The sequence below is a fragment of the Leiobunum rupestre genome, chromosome 10 (genome assembly GCF_980474605.1).
Source record: "Leiobunum rupestre chromosome 10, qqLeiRupe1.1.hap1, whole genome shotgun sequence".
Classification (NCBI taxonomy): domain Eukaryota; kingdom Metazoa; phylum Arthropoda; class Arachnida; order Opiliones; family Sclerosomatidae; genus Leiobunum; species Leiobunum rupestre.
Genome location: NC_143393.1, coordinates 53,998,804 through 54,019,030, shown reverse-complemented (window position 1 = coordinate 54,019,030; position 20,227 = coordinate 53,998,804). Strand labels below are relative to the sequence as shown.

Genomic DNA, 20,227 nt, shown 5'->3' with positions numbered 1-20,227 from the left:
TTATCAGTTAAATATAATACGAAGCAAATTTTAATGAAAGAAATATCTACAGAGGCTTTTTGGAATTTTCTCGCTTACGAAATACTTGCCGCTTCTTTAACGCTCATTTTATTTCAACACTCTCCCTTGATGAAGATACCGCAGAATAGCTATTTTCAACATCTGGTAGTGGACGACTCGTTCACTTCCTGTTGACGTTGTGACACATACCACATGAAAAAGACCAATACCGTCCAATTTTCAATATCATATAATGACTCGCACACCCAGGAAATCAATGACTGCATTAGGAATCGTAGATGTCCAAATATCCACACCAATATAAAATGAATTAACAAGAAGCGAAAAACTTACCATTCACAAAGCACAGAAAGCCACTTGACTAAACGACAGCCTATATATCAATAAATGACCGTAGACGGAATAGTTAGGGCTCTTTATAAATAAACACAAACGAACTTAATTGATGCACTGCATTAAACATCTTAATCAGTCGAGAAAATGTTTAAAATAAATAACGAAGTACTGACGACCGAGTTTAAATACACTTGATAAAAAAGACTGAAAAACAAAATAAATTACAAAAAAACTAACGGATTCTACCCTTTATCGTATCTGCTGACTGCGCTAAAACAAGATATGACCTTTAAAATTTCATACGTAAAATATTTAGACTTAAACAAGTTCACAAAAATTAAAAAACAAAGTTCAATAAACAATATATACAGATATTGTATTCATCCGTTAGTAAAAAACCCGCCTTCTCATAATGGTTCCTTTACATTAATATTTTCCCTAAGGAAGTCAATGGCTCGGCGGTGAACTATCTGCATTGTAACAATGCGACCCGAGTTCAATTCGTGATCACGATCAAATTTTACATTAAATACTAAAATATTTAATTAAATATAAGATTAAAATAATTTATAAATATTTAATTAAATAAAAGACCCACAGACAGACAGACACGGTGATTGTATAACCCCTCCTAGGGAGAGGTAAAAATAATCAGCTAGGCTAATACCCAAGGAACCACTTTAGGCCTAAGTCATCGAGCGACTTTTTTTATAAAGCCTTTAATTCAGGTTGCCGTGTTACAATGCGTAGGAGGGTGGTGGCAAGCCCTGCGAGCCAACAGCGCCATACACTTACTATTACCGTTAACCTCAACAAGTTTTTATGGAAAGGGAAACCTAAGATCTCGGGGAAAACCCCTTAAAGCAGTCTACATTATTATTTTAACTAAAATACCATCGTCCCGCGCCGAATATTTAATCAGTTTACCACTATCAAAAATTAAACAAAATCTTACCCTTTCTTCGATGGCCCACTTTTGACTAAACGATTAATCACTAACCCATCTTCCCAAAACCTCCTCCACTCCTTCCCAAACCTCCGTATATGTATATAAATATATCGTTTATCAAAAAACCGTGATAGTTAAGAAAATTTAATTTTAAAGGCGTTAATACGTAAAGCGGTGTTTGTTTTGGAGAAGGTTTTAAACGGTACGGGAGGAATTTAAAGACGTGGAAGTAATTCTACGGTAGAATTACTTCCACGTGTTTGATTTGTTGCATCCTTTCTAAAATCCCACCGACGCTTCATTAAGATTATGCTTATCCGTTCTCTCTCTCGTCTTTGGGGTGACGAACGGATATTTTCCTGGTCCCTGAGCATCTAGATCGGCCAGTTGGCTGTTACCGAAGCAGTATAGTCTTTGGTAGGGGGTTGTTGGGGTCTTTTTCTACTAATTGAGGTGGTGCAATCGACCTTCAACTTGTTATTCTCGATTTTGCTGTAGCCAAGGGGGCGAGGAGGAGGAAGGTGTGAAATGGCAAAGGATTTTAGCTAAGGCTAATGAATTCTTTAAAAAGGGTTTTTAACTTAGGTATTTTAATTTAACGTTAAATGGGTAATAGATTCGGATAGCTTGTGATAGGGGTTTCTGAGTATACCAAACATCAAAAAGTTGTAGGACATAAGGGGTTTTGAAATAATACCCTAATTTATGGGTATCGCTTACCTGTTTCAAAAAGTACTTATTCTAAAATCACTAATCAAAGACAAGAGTTTAATATTAAACATAAAACAAATAGATACGACCAAACATATCCAATGACCATTATATCTAGACTTTATCTAAGGGTGTAATAACTTTGGGTGAGGTAATAAAGATTTGTTATTCATTAAGTTAATAATATTAGTTTCAAATTGTTCCTCTAAAGTTACATGAAATAAAAAAATAATTATTTTATATTTGGTTTCGTTTCTGAGTTAGGGTAGTGTACCTCATTCGAACTTATTCCATTTTTTTCGCACGCTATATAAAAAAATATGCTTTCCTTTCGAAATGAAATGTATAGATTTTTAATTTGAACTTTTTCTTCCGACTGTTAAGGCATTTTTGATTTTTTCTCGGATTAAATAAATAACCGCGCCATATGAGTTTTTCTAGTCAAAACACTGATCGTGGATGATCCTGAAAATCAATTAGAGTTTAAGTATACGTTCAGTCCACTTTGCAACTTCAAACTTGTCGTCACACAACCTTTGTTCCAGGAAAGGGCTAAAAGGAGCAAGTATCATTTACGCAAATGGTAAAATATTTATAATTTCTATTAAAATAGTATCAAACAAAGATATATACTACTTACTAATAGGGGCTTGAAATGTCTTTTAAAAGCTACTCGCAATTGCAAAATGAGTCATATTTGGCTAAGAATTGCGAGGAATATATAAAAACCTTTTTCCTATATGTCAACTCCGTTAACTAGCTCTTCTCGCCTGCTCACTTAAAAGATTTAAAAAAATTGAGTGTGGTTTATTATTTAATAGTGTCTAAGAAGCCGCCCAACCGCATTCGCCTCTTATGGCCTATTTGCAATTAAGATACGTTTAGTTGGCTCCCACAACACACGATAAGGAAACACAAAGAATAAAAAAACGAGGACCAAACTGCATTCCTCACTTTTATACGAAAGATAAATAAGTTTTGGTAAACTAAAAGAAAGTTTAGGAGAAGAAAACCTTAAAAAATATCAAATAAAATTAACTGGTTATCATATAACACGCTTTCTTATTGTCGTAATCAATTGACCTTTTTTAAATAAAGATGTAAAATCACTCCTTGAAAACTTTGGTTTTAAAATAATTGCGGAAAAAACACCGTTGATATATTCTTCTGGGGCTTCCTCAGTTGAAGAATGCTATAAGCCTTCGAGCAGTTCGAAGAAAAAATATTTAATTTATAGACTGGTGTCATCGGTGACACATCCCTTATACGGTTTTTATATTACGGTTAAAATAAATTCGAGTTAAACGTTAAGTCCACTTTGCAAAAGACCCTCGTTTCCATCTTCAAACTTGTCGTCACACAACCTTTGTTCCAGGTTAGCGCTAAAAGGAGCAAGTATCATTTACGCAAATGGTGAAATATTTATAGTTTCTATTAAAATAGTATCGAACAAAGAGATATGCTATTTACTAATAGGGGCTTGAAATGTCTTTTAAAGTCTTTTAAAAGGTACTCGCAATTGCATTATGAGTCTTATTTGGCTAAGAATTGCGAGGAATATATAAAAACCTTTTTCCTATTTGTCAGCTCCGTTAAAAGTTTAAAAAATTTGAGTGTGGTTTATTATTTAAAAGTGTCTAAGAAGCCGCCCAACCGCATTCGCCTCTTATGGCCTATTTGCAATTAGGATACGTTTGGTTGGCTCCCACCACACATGAAAATGAAACACAAAAACGAGGACCAAACTGCATTCCTCACCTGTATACGAAAGATAAATAAGTTTTAAAAAATATCAAATAATAATAATAATACGCTTTCTTCGAAATCAATTGGCCTTTTTTAATTAAAAATGTAAAATCACACCTTGAAAACTTTGGTTTTAAAATAACTGTGGAAAAAAACACCATTGAAATATTCTTCTGGGGCTTCCTCAGATGAAGAATGTCATATGCCCTCGAGCAGTTCGAAGAAAAAAATATCTACATTTGCCTTTAGTGGTAAGCTGACGGACCATCTGTCCCATTTCCGGCCGACCCTCTGTCACTTTACCCACCGACCCTATGCCCTTACACTTACATTGCGAAATATGAAACTTATAACTGTTTTAGATTCCGAATCAGATAGCCATATAGATTTGACCAGGCCCAACGAATAAAACCTGCACGTGGGAAAGGGGAGTTAAGGCGTCGTTACTTAAGGCTGGACTTTACTAAAGTTTCCAGGATGACTATCCCGTTCTTATCGAATTTAACAAATTCATGGAAAATGACGAGAACAACTGCAGCACAACTTCACAAGTATAATTGTATAATTATCTATATTATCAAAATGGCCAGGGGAAAAGAGCAATTGTGGCATATAAGATAATAGTTTATTAGTTTGAGAGGAAAATTGGTTAATAAACTAATGATTTGTTTTGTTATAGCCAATGTTTGTTAATTTCTTTATTAACACAAAAGGAAAACCCGTTAACGTGTCGAATGAAATTTCCCGGTAAGTGAAAAACCCCAAAAGACTTTATTTGTCACCTAATTTTTTTAATGTTATTGATTTGAAGAGGCTTTAAGTCTCCCGAAAGCTACCGCAACGGACCCAAGAAAAGCTCTTCAAAATGCCATGTTCGAAAGAACTGCAACTGAATGGGAAATGGTGTTGAGTCTTTTGGCATCCGAAGTGCAACCATACAACATATATCAAAGAAAATAAATTTAATACGAGAAGTGCAACCAAGTAAGAACAGTTCAATTGGTTCTGAAATAACAAACAACTTATATATTTCTTAGTTTCAGACTCAAAAAAGACTTTAGCGTCGCCATCACCAGGCCGAGTAGACACTCCTCCTCCGGTTCATCTTCATATTTCTGCGTCCTGTGACGCTGAAGTGGAAAAGAACCATATATTATTTTAATAAAATAGGTAAGAGGGTGATTAAAGCAGGATTAATGGAGGATATGATTTTATAAAAGAAGGTAAGGTAAGGATGGTTAGAACTATTTTCATTTATTCTTCAGACACTGACGAAGAAAATTATGAGAAGCCAAAAGCCACGATAAACATTCTTCTACTTCCTACAACAAGAGCAAAGTTTCCAGAAAACAAGGAATTTCAGGAAATAATAAAAAAGAAAATGCAATGGACGATTCCTGAAAAAAACCATCAGAGATTGTTGGGCCAACAATCTCTGATGGTTCTCGCCTCTGATGCCAACGTTGGCATCAGAGGCGAGATTTTGTTCGCGCAGCCGACATTGCACACAAGTATGCTCCGTCTATAAAGATGCCAAATGGAATGAAATACAAATAGTATTTTGAGGCTTCGCTTTTCAAAAATAAGCCCGAATTGGTAAAATGTCGAGAAAAAACTAATAGCCTTAGAATGACAAAAAGGATTTCTTGTTAAAAACAAGAAAATGTGGGAAGAAGACGTATGTGTTTCCGATATTATGTTTGAAAAGGCCGGGAAACAGGACCACCGTGCTCCGCAGCAGGCTACACAATCCTCCAAGGCGGCCGGTTTGAGTCGGATTCCCCTGGTCCGTGCCAGTTCTGAGTTGGATATATTTCCGAATAAATTTAATAATGTTTCAATATATGACATAAAAAAACAATTTATATCGCCAGCAACTACATATTCAAATATTTTACTTCAACCACACCGGCTAACGGCCAATTTTCACTACCAAGTCTCCTTTATAAAAATAAACATGAAATGCATATACACTCACAACACCAATACCCGCAACTGTAAAAGTAAGAATTAACTCTTACGTCTCTCTACGGCATCACCCTTTCCGAAACCTCATCTTCCACCACCCCTTCCAAAACCTCAGTATATGTATATAAATGTATCGTTTAAGAACATAATGAACATTTAATTTTTAAAGTGTTTGTTTTAGAGGAGGTTTTAAACGGTAGGGGGGAATTTGAAATGGATCAGTTTGTCCGTTGGAATGTTAATTTTATATGATAGTTTATCATTGTTGGTCAATTGTGGTATAGTTTTTATAGGTATTTTTTTTAGTTTGAAGCTATGGGGTTTGGAGGTTGGCAACCCTGTTCAATTCGTATAGATAAAGGAATCGGTATTTGTTATAGGTGTAGTGGTTCTTTGTAAGGTTAGGTTAGGTGGTTAGTTTTACGGTGTATATTGGTTGGGTAGAAGGGTTTGTGAATTGGTTGTGTTAATAGGGACAGATTATCGACTCTTTGTCTTGTGGTAAATGTTTCTTGGAAGCTATGGCAGCTAAATCGGTTATGGGCGAATGTTCGGGTTTAGGCGAAGCATCGGGTGGGTGGGAAGATGGGTTAGTGATTAATTGTTTAGTCAAAAGTGAGCCATCGAAGAAAGGGTAAGTTTATGGTTTAGTTTGTTGATTTTGTGTAGAATTCTTGATAGTGGTAAACGGATTAAATATTCGGCACGGGACGATGGGATTTTAGTTAAAATAGTTAATGGGGCGTTGGACGGGAGGGGTATATCTGGGCTCTAGTTGTGGGTCAGAATAGCCTCGTACGCGAAACAAACAATCTATTTTAATAATAAGACTGCTGAGGTTGCGAACGCATTATTTGAAAACTATTCAGGGCCCTTTAAGATATGGTGTTAGTAAATATGGAATTGTTAATAATTGAATTTGTTGTTAAATATTGATATATTGCAGGGCTGGCGCTAGGATTTTCGGGCCCCAGGTAATTTTTACTAAAAAATTGGTTTTTTTGGAAATTGTCAGATAATTTTAGTTAGGCACCCGTTCCGGCGGGTCCATTTCGGAGGCCCGGGCCACTTTTGCCCTAACGCCTGCCGTGATATATTGATGCAATATATGTAGGAGGCTGAAGTTTTAATTAGGAAGGAGGAAGAGAGGGAGGTTGAGGAGGAGAAGGAGTTACGGAGGAAGGAGGTGGAAGTTGAGAAGGTTTTAGAAGGGGTGGCGGAAGTGGAGGAGTCGTTGGAAAGGATGGTGCCGTAGAGAGACGTAAGGGTTAATTTTCACTTTTATAAATGTGGGTATTGGTGTTGCGAGTTTATCGGCATTTCATGTTTATTTTTTATATCGGAGACTTGGGCGTAAGCGGATGTGGATGAAGTTTAACGAATATTTGAATATGTAGTTGCTGGCGAAATAATTTGTTTTTCTATATTTCGATTGTATCTATAATTTGCTCTAAGTATATTTTTATTTTAATTTATTTTCATACATAGATAAAATTTAATAAAAGAGTATTTCTCCATGCAGTTCCCCTGTGCATTATTCAAATTTGGAGAACAAACAACATCTAAAATATATCATAAATTGCATTTCACCCAATAACGTTCGACTCAACAATCAAGAAAGTATGCGGCAACTCATAAATAAACTAAGGGATAGAGGTAATAAAATTTCTGAACTTAACATTAAAATTGGTATGTATAGTAAAATTTGTTTATTAGTCACTCATATCTTGCAAAAAATACACTTAGATAATTCGTTGTGTATTTTATTTATCTTAAATGCATTAGTTTGAGTTAGTCATATTTTGCATAAAATATCTATTTATCGCAAACATAGAAAAGATCTAAAAATAAAGGAACTTGAAATAGGTTCAAAATGCGACAACTTAAATAGTGGTAAGTTTGTAACCAGCTCTAGTGACTATATAATTAGAAATTAATATAAATTTTCAATAAAGCCACAAGACATTTAGAGAACTTGATAAGGACATTAAAGGTTCCTTTATCAGGGACATCTATCGGACAATCTCATGCGCAGTCACAAGTAAGTTTATATTAATACGATAATAATATACCGCAATCCATGTATTAAAATTAAAGTTGTACACAACCAACCGCGAAAGTGCCTTCACGGCTTCCATAACGTCTGCAGGCATGGCTCTCGGCCACAAAAGCGCCCCCGATAAGGCGGTAAAAATTATCGGCATGCCAGCCGGTGTTACCCAAAAACCATCCTTCATTTCTTGAACGTAGTCAAACCGCAAATCCACGAAGCGCAGAAACGACAAGGGACTCCATTCTCGAGTATTTATGTTTTCGTAAATAATCCCATCTACTGCCTCAATTTTCACAGAGTTATATTCTTACCGCGACATAATCACATTAGGAATTTTAAAAATGAAATTAATTTCTTTATTAGTACTAGTTGATAGACAGGATATTGAGGGCCAAGTCATCTAGGGACTTATAGCCCTCGCAAATTTTAAGTTAAGTAAAGTTTAAAAATTTAAAACAAACGAACAAAAACAGATGTGTATAACAATAAAAAGAAAAATGAAAATGTTTTAAGATATTATGGAATAATTAAACTATTAAATAAATAAAAATAATTTATTAGTTGGTTAATGACTATATACAAAGCTTAATGACATGTTACACCAATGATGGCTGGCTCTAGACTAACAAGAACAAGTTGGCAAGCCAAAATATACCTCTCCTCGGAAGAATTGTCCCTAGTTGTATTAATTTATCGAGATGACCCTTAAAGATATATCTCCGCAATTCAGAGTTATTTACTGAAAACGTTATCCTGGTTCGATCCCACCCGGTATACAATTTTAATTATAATAAAAATAATTGAGACGAAACAACCGAAATTAATTTATTCGGAATGTTATAAACTAAGTAGTTACAACAGTGAGTTAGACGTACTAAAACAATGCACAATTGAGTTTAACCCTCTTAACAGTACAAGTTTATCAATTAATACGAAGCCAATTTCAATGAAAGAAATATCTACAGAGGGTATTTGTTATTAGTTTCTCACTAACGCAATACTTGCCGCATCTTTATCGCTCATATTATTTCAACACTCGCCCATGATGAAGATAACCTGGGTAAAACTGATACCCTTTCTTAGTTCTTCATTAGATAAACCCTCGTCTCCTGCCATCTATTATTAAAAAATTTCTAACTCTTATTTAAAAAGCACTACACCAAATTAAATAAAACAAATCTCGTGGCATAAAACAATTCCTTACTAACAACAAAAAAACCTACTTTAAACCATTTCACACAAAGAACAATAATTTAATGCTAACAATACCGCCCAAAAGCTCACAATCAACAAATTAAAATACAAAAGCACAATCGACCAAATTTCGGGGTCAAAATTACCAATAGAAAAATATATAATAACAACCCAATCAATCAGGCTTCAGAGCAAAAATAATTAATAGAAAAATAAATAATAATAACCCAATCAATCAGACTTCAGAGCAAATAGAAAAATATAAAATAACTCAAATCGATCAGCCTTCAAAACAAAAATACTTAATAGAAAATATATAGTATTAACTCCATCGATCAGGCTTCAAAGAAAAAATAACCGGAAGAAAAATATAACGCAATCAAGCAACAACTTCCTTCAAAAATTTAGAAACCAAACAATAGAAAATTTTATTATAGCAAGAAGTGCGACACCTTACCATTAACAAACAGGAATTTTCGACGTTATTATTATGAAACCGGATAAGGTAAATAACACGACGTACACACTGTAAAGGTTCCTCCAAAACTGGACGTTTTCTTGGAAAAAAATAACCTCGAACAAGATTTGACCTTTAAATTTTCATACGTAAAATATTTAGACTTTAACAAGTTAACAAAAATTAAAAAACAAAGTTCAATAAGCAATATATACAGATATTGTATTAATCCGTTTAGTAAAAAAAAATCCGCCTTATCATAATGGTTCCTTTACTTTAATATTTTCCCTAAGGAAGTCAATGGCTCGGCGGTGAACTATCCGCAAGTTGTTACAATGCGACCCGAGTTCAATTCCTGATCACGATAAAATTTTACATTAAAATACTAAAATATTTAACTAAAGATAAGATTAATATAATTTATAAATATTAAATTAAATATAAGATTAATATAATTTAAAAATATTAAATTAAATATAAGATTAATATAATTTAAAAATATTTAATTAAATATAAGATTAATATAATTTATAAATATAATTTAAAAATATAATTTAAAAATATAATTTAAAAATATAATTTAAAAATATTTAATTAAATATAAGATTAATATAATTTATAAGTGGTTAGAGTAAATCTCTTGCACAAGGCAGACACGGGTTCGATTGCTGGCCGGCGCCAATAAATCGCAAATTGATACTAAGACGAATACCGTGTACAATTGGTGGGAACCCTGCCATAACACTCAGCACTCGGTCCGTCCCAAAGTCATTAAGAAGAAGTTGGAGAGAAAACGACCGTACAAACACAACAGACTCAACATCCACAACCATCATAACAGAAACACAACAAACTCAACACCCACAACCGTCATAACACGAACTCAACATCCACAACCATCATTACACAAACACAACAAACTCAACACCCACAACCGTCATAACACGAACTCAACATTCGCAACCTACACAGAAACATTACAATAACGAAATATCCGATCAAACTGAATTAAAACTGTCGCGACGTTGACGAAATAATAATCAGCTAGGCTAGGCTAATACCCAAAGCACCACCCTAGGCCTAAGTCATCATGCGACTTTTGATAATGACCATCCAAGCCAAACCCAACCGCAAATCAATCCGTTAACGCTCACCGTCACACGGTGGTTTTGCCAACCCTTCGAGAAACTGCATACGCAATGATTAACCTTTGCACGGATAATGCGAACGCGTTCGCAGGACAGACAGGGTGATTGTATAACCCCTCGGATACAATCACACCTCGGAGAGGTAAAAACACTACCTGCAGGTTTGCCAGATCAGATAATATTATTACACCTAATCTCAACGCCTCTATTATGTACACAACTTTAACTACATCCTGATTATAGAAAAGTTAACTAACAACAGAAAATATTATGAATGTAACTATACAAAAGTATTAGAAAAGAAAATATATAAAACATTTCAGAGTGAATTTCCAATGATAAAATCGTTAATATTGTTTTTAGCGGAATACAAAGTATGACAATCTTTCAAATATTTAAAAATTAAATTTTTTTAACTCCATCATAGAAAATAGAAGTCAATCTTTTAGTCGTTAAACAATACGATGAATTTACCGATCCCGGTCGGCCCGACTACGAAAAAACTAACCTCGTAGTTCTTGAATAGAAAACTTCGGTAATTTTAACGGGAAAGATCCATACCGAGCTATTCGAGACAGAAAAAATTCCCCCAGTTCTTTAAAAATATCTAAGTCAAACTAAATTTTTGTTATTCGTATGGCCCTTATATACACGTTCGGGAAGGTTAACTCCCCTTTATAAGACTCGAACAGCTCTACTTTAAAAATATAAACTAGCGACATCTATGCATGTAATATTATACGCAATTATATTACCGCTGTTTATATAATCAAACGAATTTTTACAAGAAATCCCCCATTATGCAATACTACCAACTACTAACTTACATTCCCCAATTCTACAGGGTTACCAACCATAACTACAATCCCCGATATTGCAATGCTAACAACCACTAATTTCCCCAATTTGGCTGGACTATCAACCCCTATTTCAAATTTCTAAAATTTAGCCGGACTAACAGGCAGTACCTTTCTCTCACCTTAACCGTCAAAATTAAAAACCAAAAGTTTATATAAAACTCAAAACAATTTATTATTACCATGTTACTCTTTATATTTTCTGAAATATTTTAAATTTTAATCTTTGGAGAAAACAGCCAATTGATCCTCAATGATGACCACCTCCTTATTCGTAATCTCGCCTTCCACCACCTACACTAAAACCTGTTCCTCAGTCTCAATCATAGTTTGATCAATCACTACCTCCGGCGCCTCTACAAGTATGACAATATCAATACCGAAAATGACCCATATAAATGGTAATGAGAAACTTACGACTTTTTCCTCCGTCTCCTCTCCTCCTGGGGTCCTTCTGCAGCCAACGCAACGCACTATGATCAGTAAAAACTGTAATCACCCGTCCCTCTATAAAATGTCTATGAATTTTTGAGAGCCCAGACAACCGTCAGGCATTCTTTTTCAGTGGCAGAAGAATTCTTTTCAGCAGCCTGTAACACGCGACTAATGTAAAAAATTGGAACCTCCACCCCATACTGCATTTGAGAGAGCATCCTTAAATTTGATAATTAGCGGGTGAAAATTTTTTGTGGCGTCGAGCTACTTCTCGACTCGATTCGTAATCTGATTCCTACTTTGATAATCCGTTGCACAAGCTCTCGTTCGTGGGCTATTCGTCGAGCGATTGAAAGTCTTACTCAGAAAATACGTTTCTCGAGCACTCGTTCGTTTACTATCGGGCGAGATGATTCGTAAGGCGATTCGTGATAAGCTTCTTGGGCGAATAATTTTGTTCAATGGCGACGCTTTTCGTGGACCTTTTAAAATTACTTCTCGAGGGTTTTGTTTCGCGGGATAAGATTTTTTATACATACCATTTTATAAACACGTTTTCCAAACGAAGTCTTACTAAGAACTACGTTGAACGAGATTATTATTTATACCCAGCACTTAAACAGCATTATTTCAAAACGAACCACATATTTTTCGCGCGATGCGACTATTTGTTCCGAGACGTGATCGAACGAGAGTAGATTCGAAAAATAGCCGCTAGGGCAAATGGGGTATATAAGCTTTGCTGATTGCTGATTTCGGTTCATTCGAAAACCATCATCATGTCTGTTTCGGTTAGTAATGGCAATTTATCGAGTTGCGTGTTACCGGCTTTTATTTTTTCCTGGACCCGGAGAGGCCGGGATGTCCGGATGAAGACTTTTTTTGAAATTTTATCGTAGAAGACCAACGCGTACAACGTTTGAAATTTTTCGTGCGCAACGGATCCCTCTACGATTTCCTTCACTGTCAACGTCATCGACCAAGTTGGAATACTTCGTAGCCAGATTTCCCGATAAACTTTTCGCCTTGGCAGACAACGCTTGTCCTCACCTTGACGTCGTCTTCAATGGCCTTGTCAGATAGTTGTGTCGGAGCTCGAGCCTTCTCAAGATCTGCGATGGCGTAATTCTCGTCGATGCCTAGCATTGTGTAAAAAATAATTTCAATTATTATTGATGGCGAAATAATTTTAGTTGGAAATATGTTACTTGAAAATTCGTTTTTTTTTTGTAATTACGAAAGATTCGTGAAAAAAAAACAAATATGTACCTAAAAATAATACTTTTTCTACCGTACAATTTAGTTTTAAAGAATTTTTGTGTGTCATATCATCTTTAAAATGTTTACATACCGGGTGTTACGGATAAGAGTACCGAAACTTTCTATATGCATTCTATGGGTCTTTATGACTAAAAAATGTCCAATAAGCAGGGGTCCTAAAGTGCTTCGTTTCAGAGATATGGGCACTTTAGGACCCATGTTTATTGTTCATTTTTTACTCATAGAGACCCATAGAATGCATATAGAAAGTTTCGGTACTCTTATCCGTAACACCCTGTATATTCCAAACTGAAGTTAATTATGCTTTGGAACTTTAAAAAAAAATTGTTCCCAACCGTGCCGATTAAGAATACATTTGAAATTCCTATTCGTAATGTTGCCAGATAGATGAAATTATTCCAAAAAGGTATAAGTTTCGCGACCACTTCGACGAGGCGATTGGCTAAAAAGTCTACCTCGGAAGATCCGTTTCTCGAACGTCTGAAAATTATCCCGCGAAATCGTTCTCTATCCGTCTTCTCAACCCATACCCGTGAATAAGGAATTTTCTAAGCGGGTTAGCGGGGTATTTTATTTTTATTTCGCTGTAGACATTCTTTGTATGGTGTATGACATTTTTCATGTAAATAATCAAGTTAAATCTTTAAGATTAACACATTATTTTAAGTGGTAAAATTTTTAATTAAATAACCGACTGACTTATTTTTAATTAATATAAAGGCAATCAGATACGACGTGTAGCTCTCTTACTCGAGCCACTAGAGGCTGCTAACACGTATTTCCCTAGGCCAAAAAAATATCCCCCCCTCCCCTAGAAAATGACGTAGCGGGACCCATCTCAAACAAGTTGGGCAAGCGTAAATATTTTATAGAAAGAACTATTTCGACGTATTTTACCGGTATTAAAAGAATGGGAAGATCGTTTATTTTATAACAAACCAAAAATCTCTTCGACGAAAGGGTTTAGTTCGTATTTCGTCTCGTTGAAATTCAGCAATCGGAAGTTAAATCGTCGGAAATGGTAAAGATTTCGCCACGGCAAAGAAGCCTCGGAATCGTTAGACATCCTAACTTGTACGTACCGCGTAGTCGTTAAAATTATGGTATCGAGAGTATATAACTTTTGCGTTTTATTTATAGCGGACGACGTCACACGGAGAAGCAAGGCTCGTACCTGGTTAAATACGTCTACGACGCAATCGGAAGTTTCGATGGACCGGGAAAGAATAATTGCCCGGGATCTACTGGGACGAGGGATTTTCGCGGGAATAAACGAGAAATCACTCAGTCAATACTACCGCGCCGCTATACTTCTGCCTTTACGTCGTGGCGTAAGTATTTTTTTGTTTTAGAATATTTTATTCAATTGTATTCTAAAGCCCTAACCGCAACAAAAAAAGCAGGAAATGACGATCGAAGATAAGAAATTGGGCTGAAAATCGTGTTTTTTCAGTTGAATTTGTTTAATTAAAAAATAATGTTACCCTATTCCGAAATTAACTGGTACACTATTTTAAGACGTAAATAAAATGTTCTTCACATAATAATTCTTTGTATCGCTCAAACATATTTTGTTTAGGATAACGACTTATCTATTCGAAAATATAAGCCTTTTATTTATCGGCCAACGATTTCGTCATCAATGTTTTATTACACTTCATTCGAACAACGTTCTCTCGAACGAAAATTCTTAAGTCGGGATACGAGTAAACTTAAACAACATATTTGTTAGTCGTTGTACTTATCCACGCTCCGTCGATTTAAAGAGATACGAAGAGTGTCTTTTCTCTCGAAGTCTTTCGCGATATGCGGGGCGTAAGATTTGGTGAGATCACTTTCCCGAGACGCGTGGCGAGTGATGTCTTGTCGAAATTGGTGATTTGTGCCGAGTTAGTTTCGACAAAGTTCCGCTAGGGTGAACCTCGTTTATAAGGCGGATCATTGGAAATACCTTAGTCATCGTCGATTGTCTTCCTTCTTTAGTCTCGTTTTTCTCGGCGATCCATTTTCCCAACGGCAACGTTTACCACCATACGGGTAACTATTTTCCGTTTGTTCCTATTGTAAAGTTGTAATCGTATAGCTATATTATTTTCCCCCAAAATCCTAGCAGACATGAGTGACAGCAATTCCGAGTATTTCGATTTCAAAAACTGCCACTTTTCCTCGTCGGAATCCGACGACTCCTCATTCGTTGTAACCCTTATCGACGACGATGAGGGAAACGGGCGTAGCGCCACGGCCTAGCTCGACCATTTAGCGTTCATTCTTTTCGAAGACGAAGAAAATATCGACGTTGTCAAAGGCGAATTTTCAGAAAAACCCTTTGTGTCGAATTCATTAACGGGTGATACTAAAAAGATTCTTAGAATCCTTAGAATACAGTTTGTTTGCTACTAACATAGTTAAGAGAGTACTATTTGACAAAATATACAACTTCACATAACAAAGAAAATAACTTTACACACGTCACTCGAAACGCTTCAAATAATTATCTAATATTGTATATATTTCAATCTTTGTTTTTTTTATATAGAATCCTATGCAATGAACAAGATATTTTATTTATATTTATATTTAATTATAAATGTTTTTCTTTTAGAATCCTCTGTGAAACCCAATTCCCTGTAGAGTAAACTTAATTCTTAATCTTTTTCTTCTAGAATCCACTATAATAACAAAGTATCTGTAAACTAAAGATGATATTTTATATTATTCTAAATAATTTTCATCTAGAATCCACTGTAACAACCTACTATGTGTACAGTAAACATGACATTTTATTTAATTCTAAATAATTTGCATCAAGAATCCACTATAATAACATAGTATCTGGAGAGTAAAGATGATATTTTATTTTATTCTATGTTATTATAGTGGATTCTCGTTGAAAATTATTTCGAATAAAATAAAATATCATCTTTACTTTACAGATACTCAGGGCCGGATTAAGGCGGTCAGCGCCCGGGGGCACACTTCACTTGGCGCCCACTTAAATAATATTTTATATTATTGATTTTCGTAAAAAAGGTCCTCAAAATTTTAAGATACGCCCATTTGGCTGTCACCCAGGTGCAGTTGCCCCCCCCCCACCCCATGTGAAGAACCTACCGTTTTTTCGGTTAGCTCAGCTGCATATTACAAAAGATCATACTTAGACTCCGGATGTAAACACAAGTTAATGGTTTTCACGTTATAATCAAATTCAACACAGTGATTAAGAAGCCTGTGTATGATTTGTTTTACAAAAAGTGTATGCTGTGTTATACAAAAATTACACATTTTTTTAAATTGAGTTTGATAATTTAAGTTTTTAAATATTTACTTTTCTAGTTTTGTTTTCTGAAAATTTGGTTATGGTTTCTTCCCAATTTATCTGGTTAAGTAAATTAGTTTCTATTGCAAGTAGAGATAAAGAACTGAGTCTTTCTTGTGAAATGGTGCTTCGCAAATAGTTTTTCACTCTTTTAAGAGCTGAAAAAGATCTCTCCCCAGAACAATAGGTGATTATGAAAAATATCGGTGGTCACGTGATTTGGTTAAGTACTACCAAGTTGAAAGTATCAAAATTGGCCCTTTTTGTAAATTCGTCTGGCTAGTTGGGCAAGGGTTAGCGAGATTTCTATAATTTCATTGTTCAATCGAAAGGATTTTTCATTTTTCGTTTTGAGAGAAGTTTGCCAAGTCGTTAAATTAAGGTAATTGATTTATTAAATGAAATATTTTTAAATTCTATCCAAATTGATTTTAATTCATTTTCATGTATGTAAATATAACCTTGTGTCTTCTATTAATATTGGGCTTGTTTCTTTATCAATACTTGGTCTAAAACTATAAGAAATAAAAAAAATATATAATAAATTTGTTAACTTTATGTATTTTTAATAATTTTAGAAAAATACTAACTTTTCAAACAATCAATCCATGGTTGGTGCTTTTTACTAAACGCGGACGACCGCGGGCCTCGGTAGGTGCAGACGAATTTAAGCAGCCGACGCTTTGTCAAAAAATAACAAACTCCCGTGAGCCTCTGCGCGCAATTCTTTTTCATAATCACCTATTAGAAGATGGCAAACAAAGATATAATCGTAATACTATTTCGATATTAGGAAACATACAATCTAATTTTTTTTCAATTAGCGTTTTTAATAATTCTTGAGCATTTACGTTTTCACGATTTATTTCTATTGTAGAAAGTAATCCTTTAAAATGAAGAAGTTCAAAAGTAAGATCAGGTTCAATGTCTTCGGGGTAATAATCTGTTAATACTTTCGAACCGGATTTAATTTCTTCATTGTCAAGTTTGGGAAGGTCAAAAATAACGCCGAAACGCTTTTGAATTGAATCATAACATTCCCCTCGTTTAAGAAGCTCATTTTTTAATGTATCAGTAATAACAAAAAATGTTTCAATTCGCATTTTATCTTTTCCACTGATTTCAGTATCTTTTGACGATCCTTCATCGAAAGCTTTTTTACGAGTTTTTATCCTGCTAGTCTCCCACCTATAAGTAGTTTTTTCACTAAGAGCTTCAGCATCTTTTTGTAATTGATCAAACTCGACCCTTATAGAACTTACAAACATTTCTAGAGATTTGTAAACCTTCACAACAGTAGATAGTTCTGCGTTTTCGGATTGCAAAATTTTACTACTCGCGTTAAACCTTTTTAGAACTGGAGTCCAGAAAACCAGCATAAAAGCAATTTCCAAGGTAGATAATTTATCTCTAAGGGTTTTAGCTTCATGGCGAATTGCTGGTTTTTGTAAATTGTCGTTCGATATTTCATCTAAAGCGTTTTTAATTTCCTTGTAACCATTAAAAAGAGCTTCACAAGCATCATCTCGAGCCGACCATCGGGTTTCCGAAAGAGATTTTACAGTTTTGGAATCAGAATTGGTTCTCAAATGATTTGTAAGTATTTCCCATCTTTGTGTTGATGCGGAAAAAAAAACGAAGATTGCTTGAAGAAATATAAAAAAATCCGTTGACACAGTTGTGCAATCAGCTGCACAATTTCCGATTAAGTTAAGGGAATGTGCGGCACACGGTACGTAATCAGCGTATTTAGCTTCTTGACGAATACGTCCTTGCAATCCTTTGTACAACCCTGACATATTGGACGCATTGTCGTAAGATTGACCCCTACAGTTTTTTACGTCTATTCCTTGCTCTTCAAATTCTAATAGTAGCGCTTGTAACATATCAAGGCCTTTATGACCGACTGAAGGCATGAATTTAAAAAAACGCTCTACAGGAGTACCGTCTCGGAGAACATATCGAAAAATGAGAGTTAATTGATCGATTTTTGCAATGTCGGGGGTAGAGTCTACACTGATTGCAAAGTATTTCGCAGTTTTTATTTCGTGTAGTATCACATGACGAACATGAGCACTTATGATTTCTATAAACTCGTCACATATAGTTGAAGAAATATATGAGGTGTGTCCTTTTCCCTTATTTGCATGATTAGTCAAGTGTTTAGCTAAAAAGGGGTCAAACTCTGCAACTAATTCCAAAGTTCCTAGATAATTACCATTGTGTTTTGAACAAATTATTTCGTTTTCTCCCCTAAAAGCAAGGCCTCTTGAAGCCAAAAACTTTATTGTTGCAACCACTCTTCGCAGAACATTCCTCCAATATTGTATTTCAGTTTCGAGTTGTAACTTTAAATAGCTATCAATTTTTGTATGTCTAACATTAGAGCGTAGCACAAGTTTACTCTGAGAAGTTGTGTGATTGTTATTTTTTTCATGCGACAAAATCCTTTCGTTTACTTTTTTCCAATTTTTAAAACCATCTGAAGCCAAAGAGGAGTCGGATGTTACTGTTTGCTTATCCGAAAAGAGTAAGCATGCCGCACAATACAATGCGTTTTGAGACTTTGAATACAGCAACCAATCTCTGACTTTTCTTTCGCCATTTACCAATTTTCGAGTGAAAATATCCCTAGATAATTGTCTATGTTTTTTACCGATTAGGCGCTTCGTCTCTAAAAAGTTTATATCGTTTACATTTTGTATAACGGGGTGAGCCGCAAATATATTTCTAGTATTGTCATCAATTTTCCAAAGTGCTGGGTCATTTCCTAAATGTTTAGTTAAATGAACTGCCGCCCCACTCTCTTTGGTCTCATTTTCAATATCATTGTAATCCTGATCCTCATACGATAAATCAATAGATACGTTAGTTTCGTTAGACTGAGTCTCGGTGATTAAATTTGATTGATCCTCTGAATCTTCGGACTCTTCCGCGGCTTCCTTGTTCTGCGAATGTTTGGAAATGAAATAGGACGTGATTTTCGGTACTTTTTCTAAAACTTCTTGTTCTCTTTTCGATTTCTCAGCTTCTCGTTTTCTATTTTGGGCTCCACTTAGTTTTGTTTTGGGTGTTTTTTCATTCATTATGATAATAATTTTTAATTTCACTTTTTCATTTAAAATAACTATCTATAAACAGTGAATTCCAATTCTTTGTTAGTCTCACAGTCTCACTCGTGACTCGCCTCCTTCGCCTAAATAAATTATAAATGTGAAATTATTATATTAAAAATGTGAAAGGTTACTGTAGACGAAGCGACAGTTAGCGACTGAGATTGCTAACACGCCACGGCGTGACGGCCCACGGTAGGAAGATTCGCAGATGAGATATAGTCAGAGTAGCGACACATCTGGTGCGGAGACAGTGTGGCATATCGAAACACAACTGCCATAAAATCTACCGCCGACAGTCGCAGTACCAAAGAGTATAAAAACTACGAAACCTAGAGATATAATGACGATCGAAAGCAGTAAAGGAAGTTGTAGCAACCGGGGGGGAAGTCACTCAGTGAATTTGCACTTCAAATTTCAATACCGCAGCGCCACTACGGCAGTTTTAAGTGGCAATCATTTTGATTTAGTTCAACATTCTTGAAAATTCCTTAAGGAATTGGTTACCTTTAGGACTTGGCAACGTTAGAGAACAAACGCCTTATTCTTCACTTTTTGAAAATAAACACCGAAACAACGAATCCACAAATTCTAACTATAAAAATCACGAAACAGTAACCAATTACTGTCACTTTTTTGAAT

General features: G+C 35.1%; 1 protein-coding gene across 1 annotated transcript; it reads right to left on the bottom strand.

Moving 5' to 3' along the window:
- Positions 1-17,209: 17,209 nt before the first annotated feature.
- On the bottom strand, positions 17,210-19,558 carry LOC149926211 (zinc finger MYM-type protein 1-like). Its single transcript, XM_090161900.1, has one exon. The coding sequence runs from the start codon at positions 19,556-19,558 to the stop codon at positions 17,210-17,212; it is 2,349 nt and encodes a 782-aa protein (XP_090018026.1).
- Between the last annotated feature and the right edge of the window lie 669 nt (positions 19,559-20,227).

Coding starts and splice junctions, on each gene's coding strand:
- LOC149926211 (XM_090161900.1), bottom strand. CDS start 19,558: ATGAATGAAAAAACACCCAAAACAAAACTAAGTGGAGCCCAAAATAGA.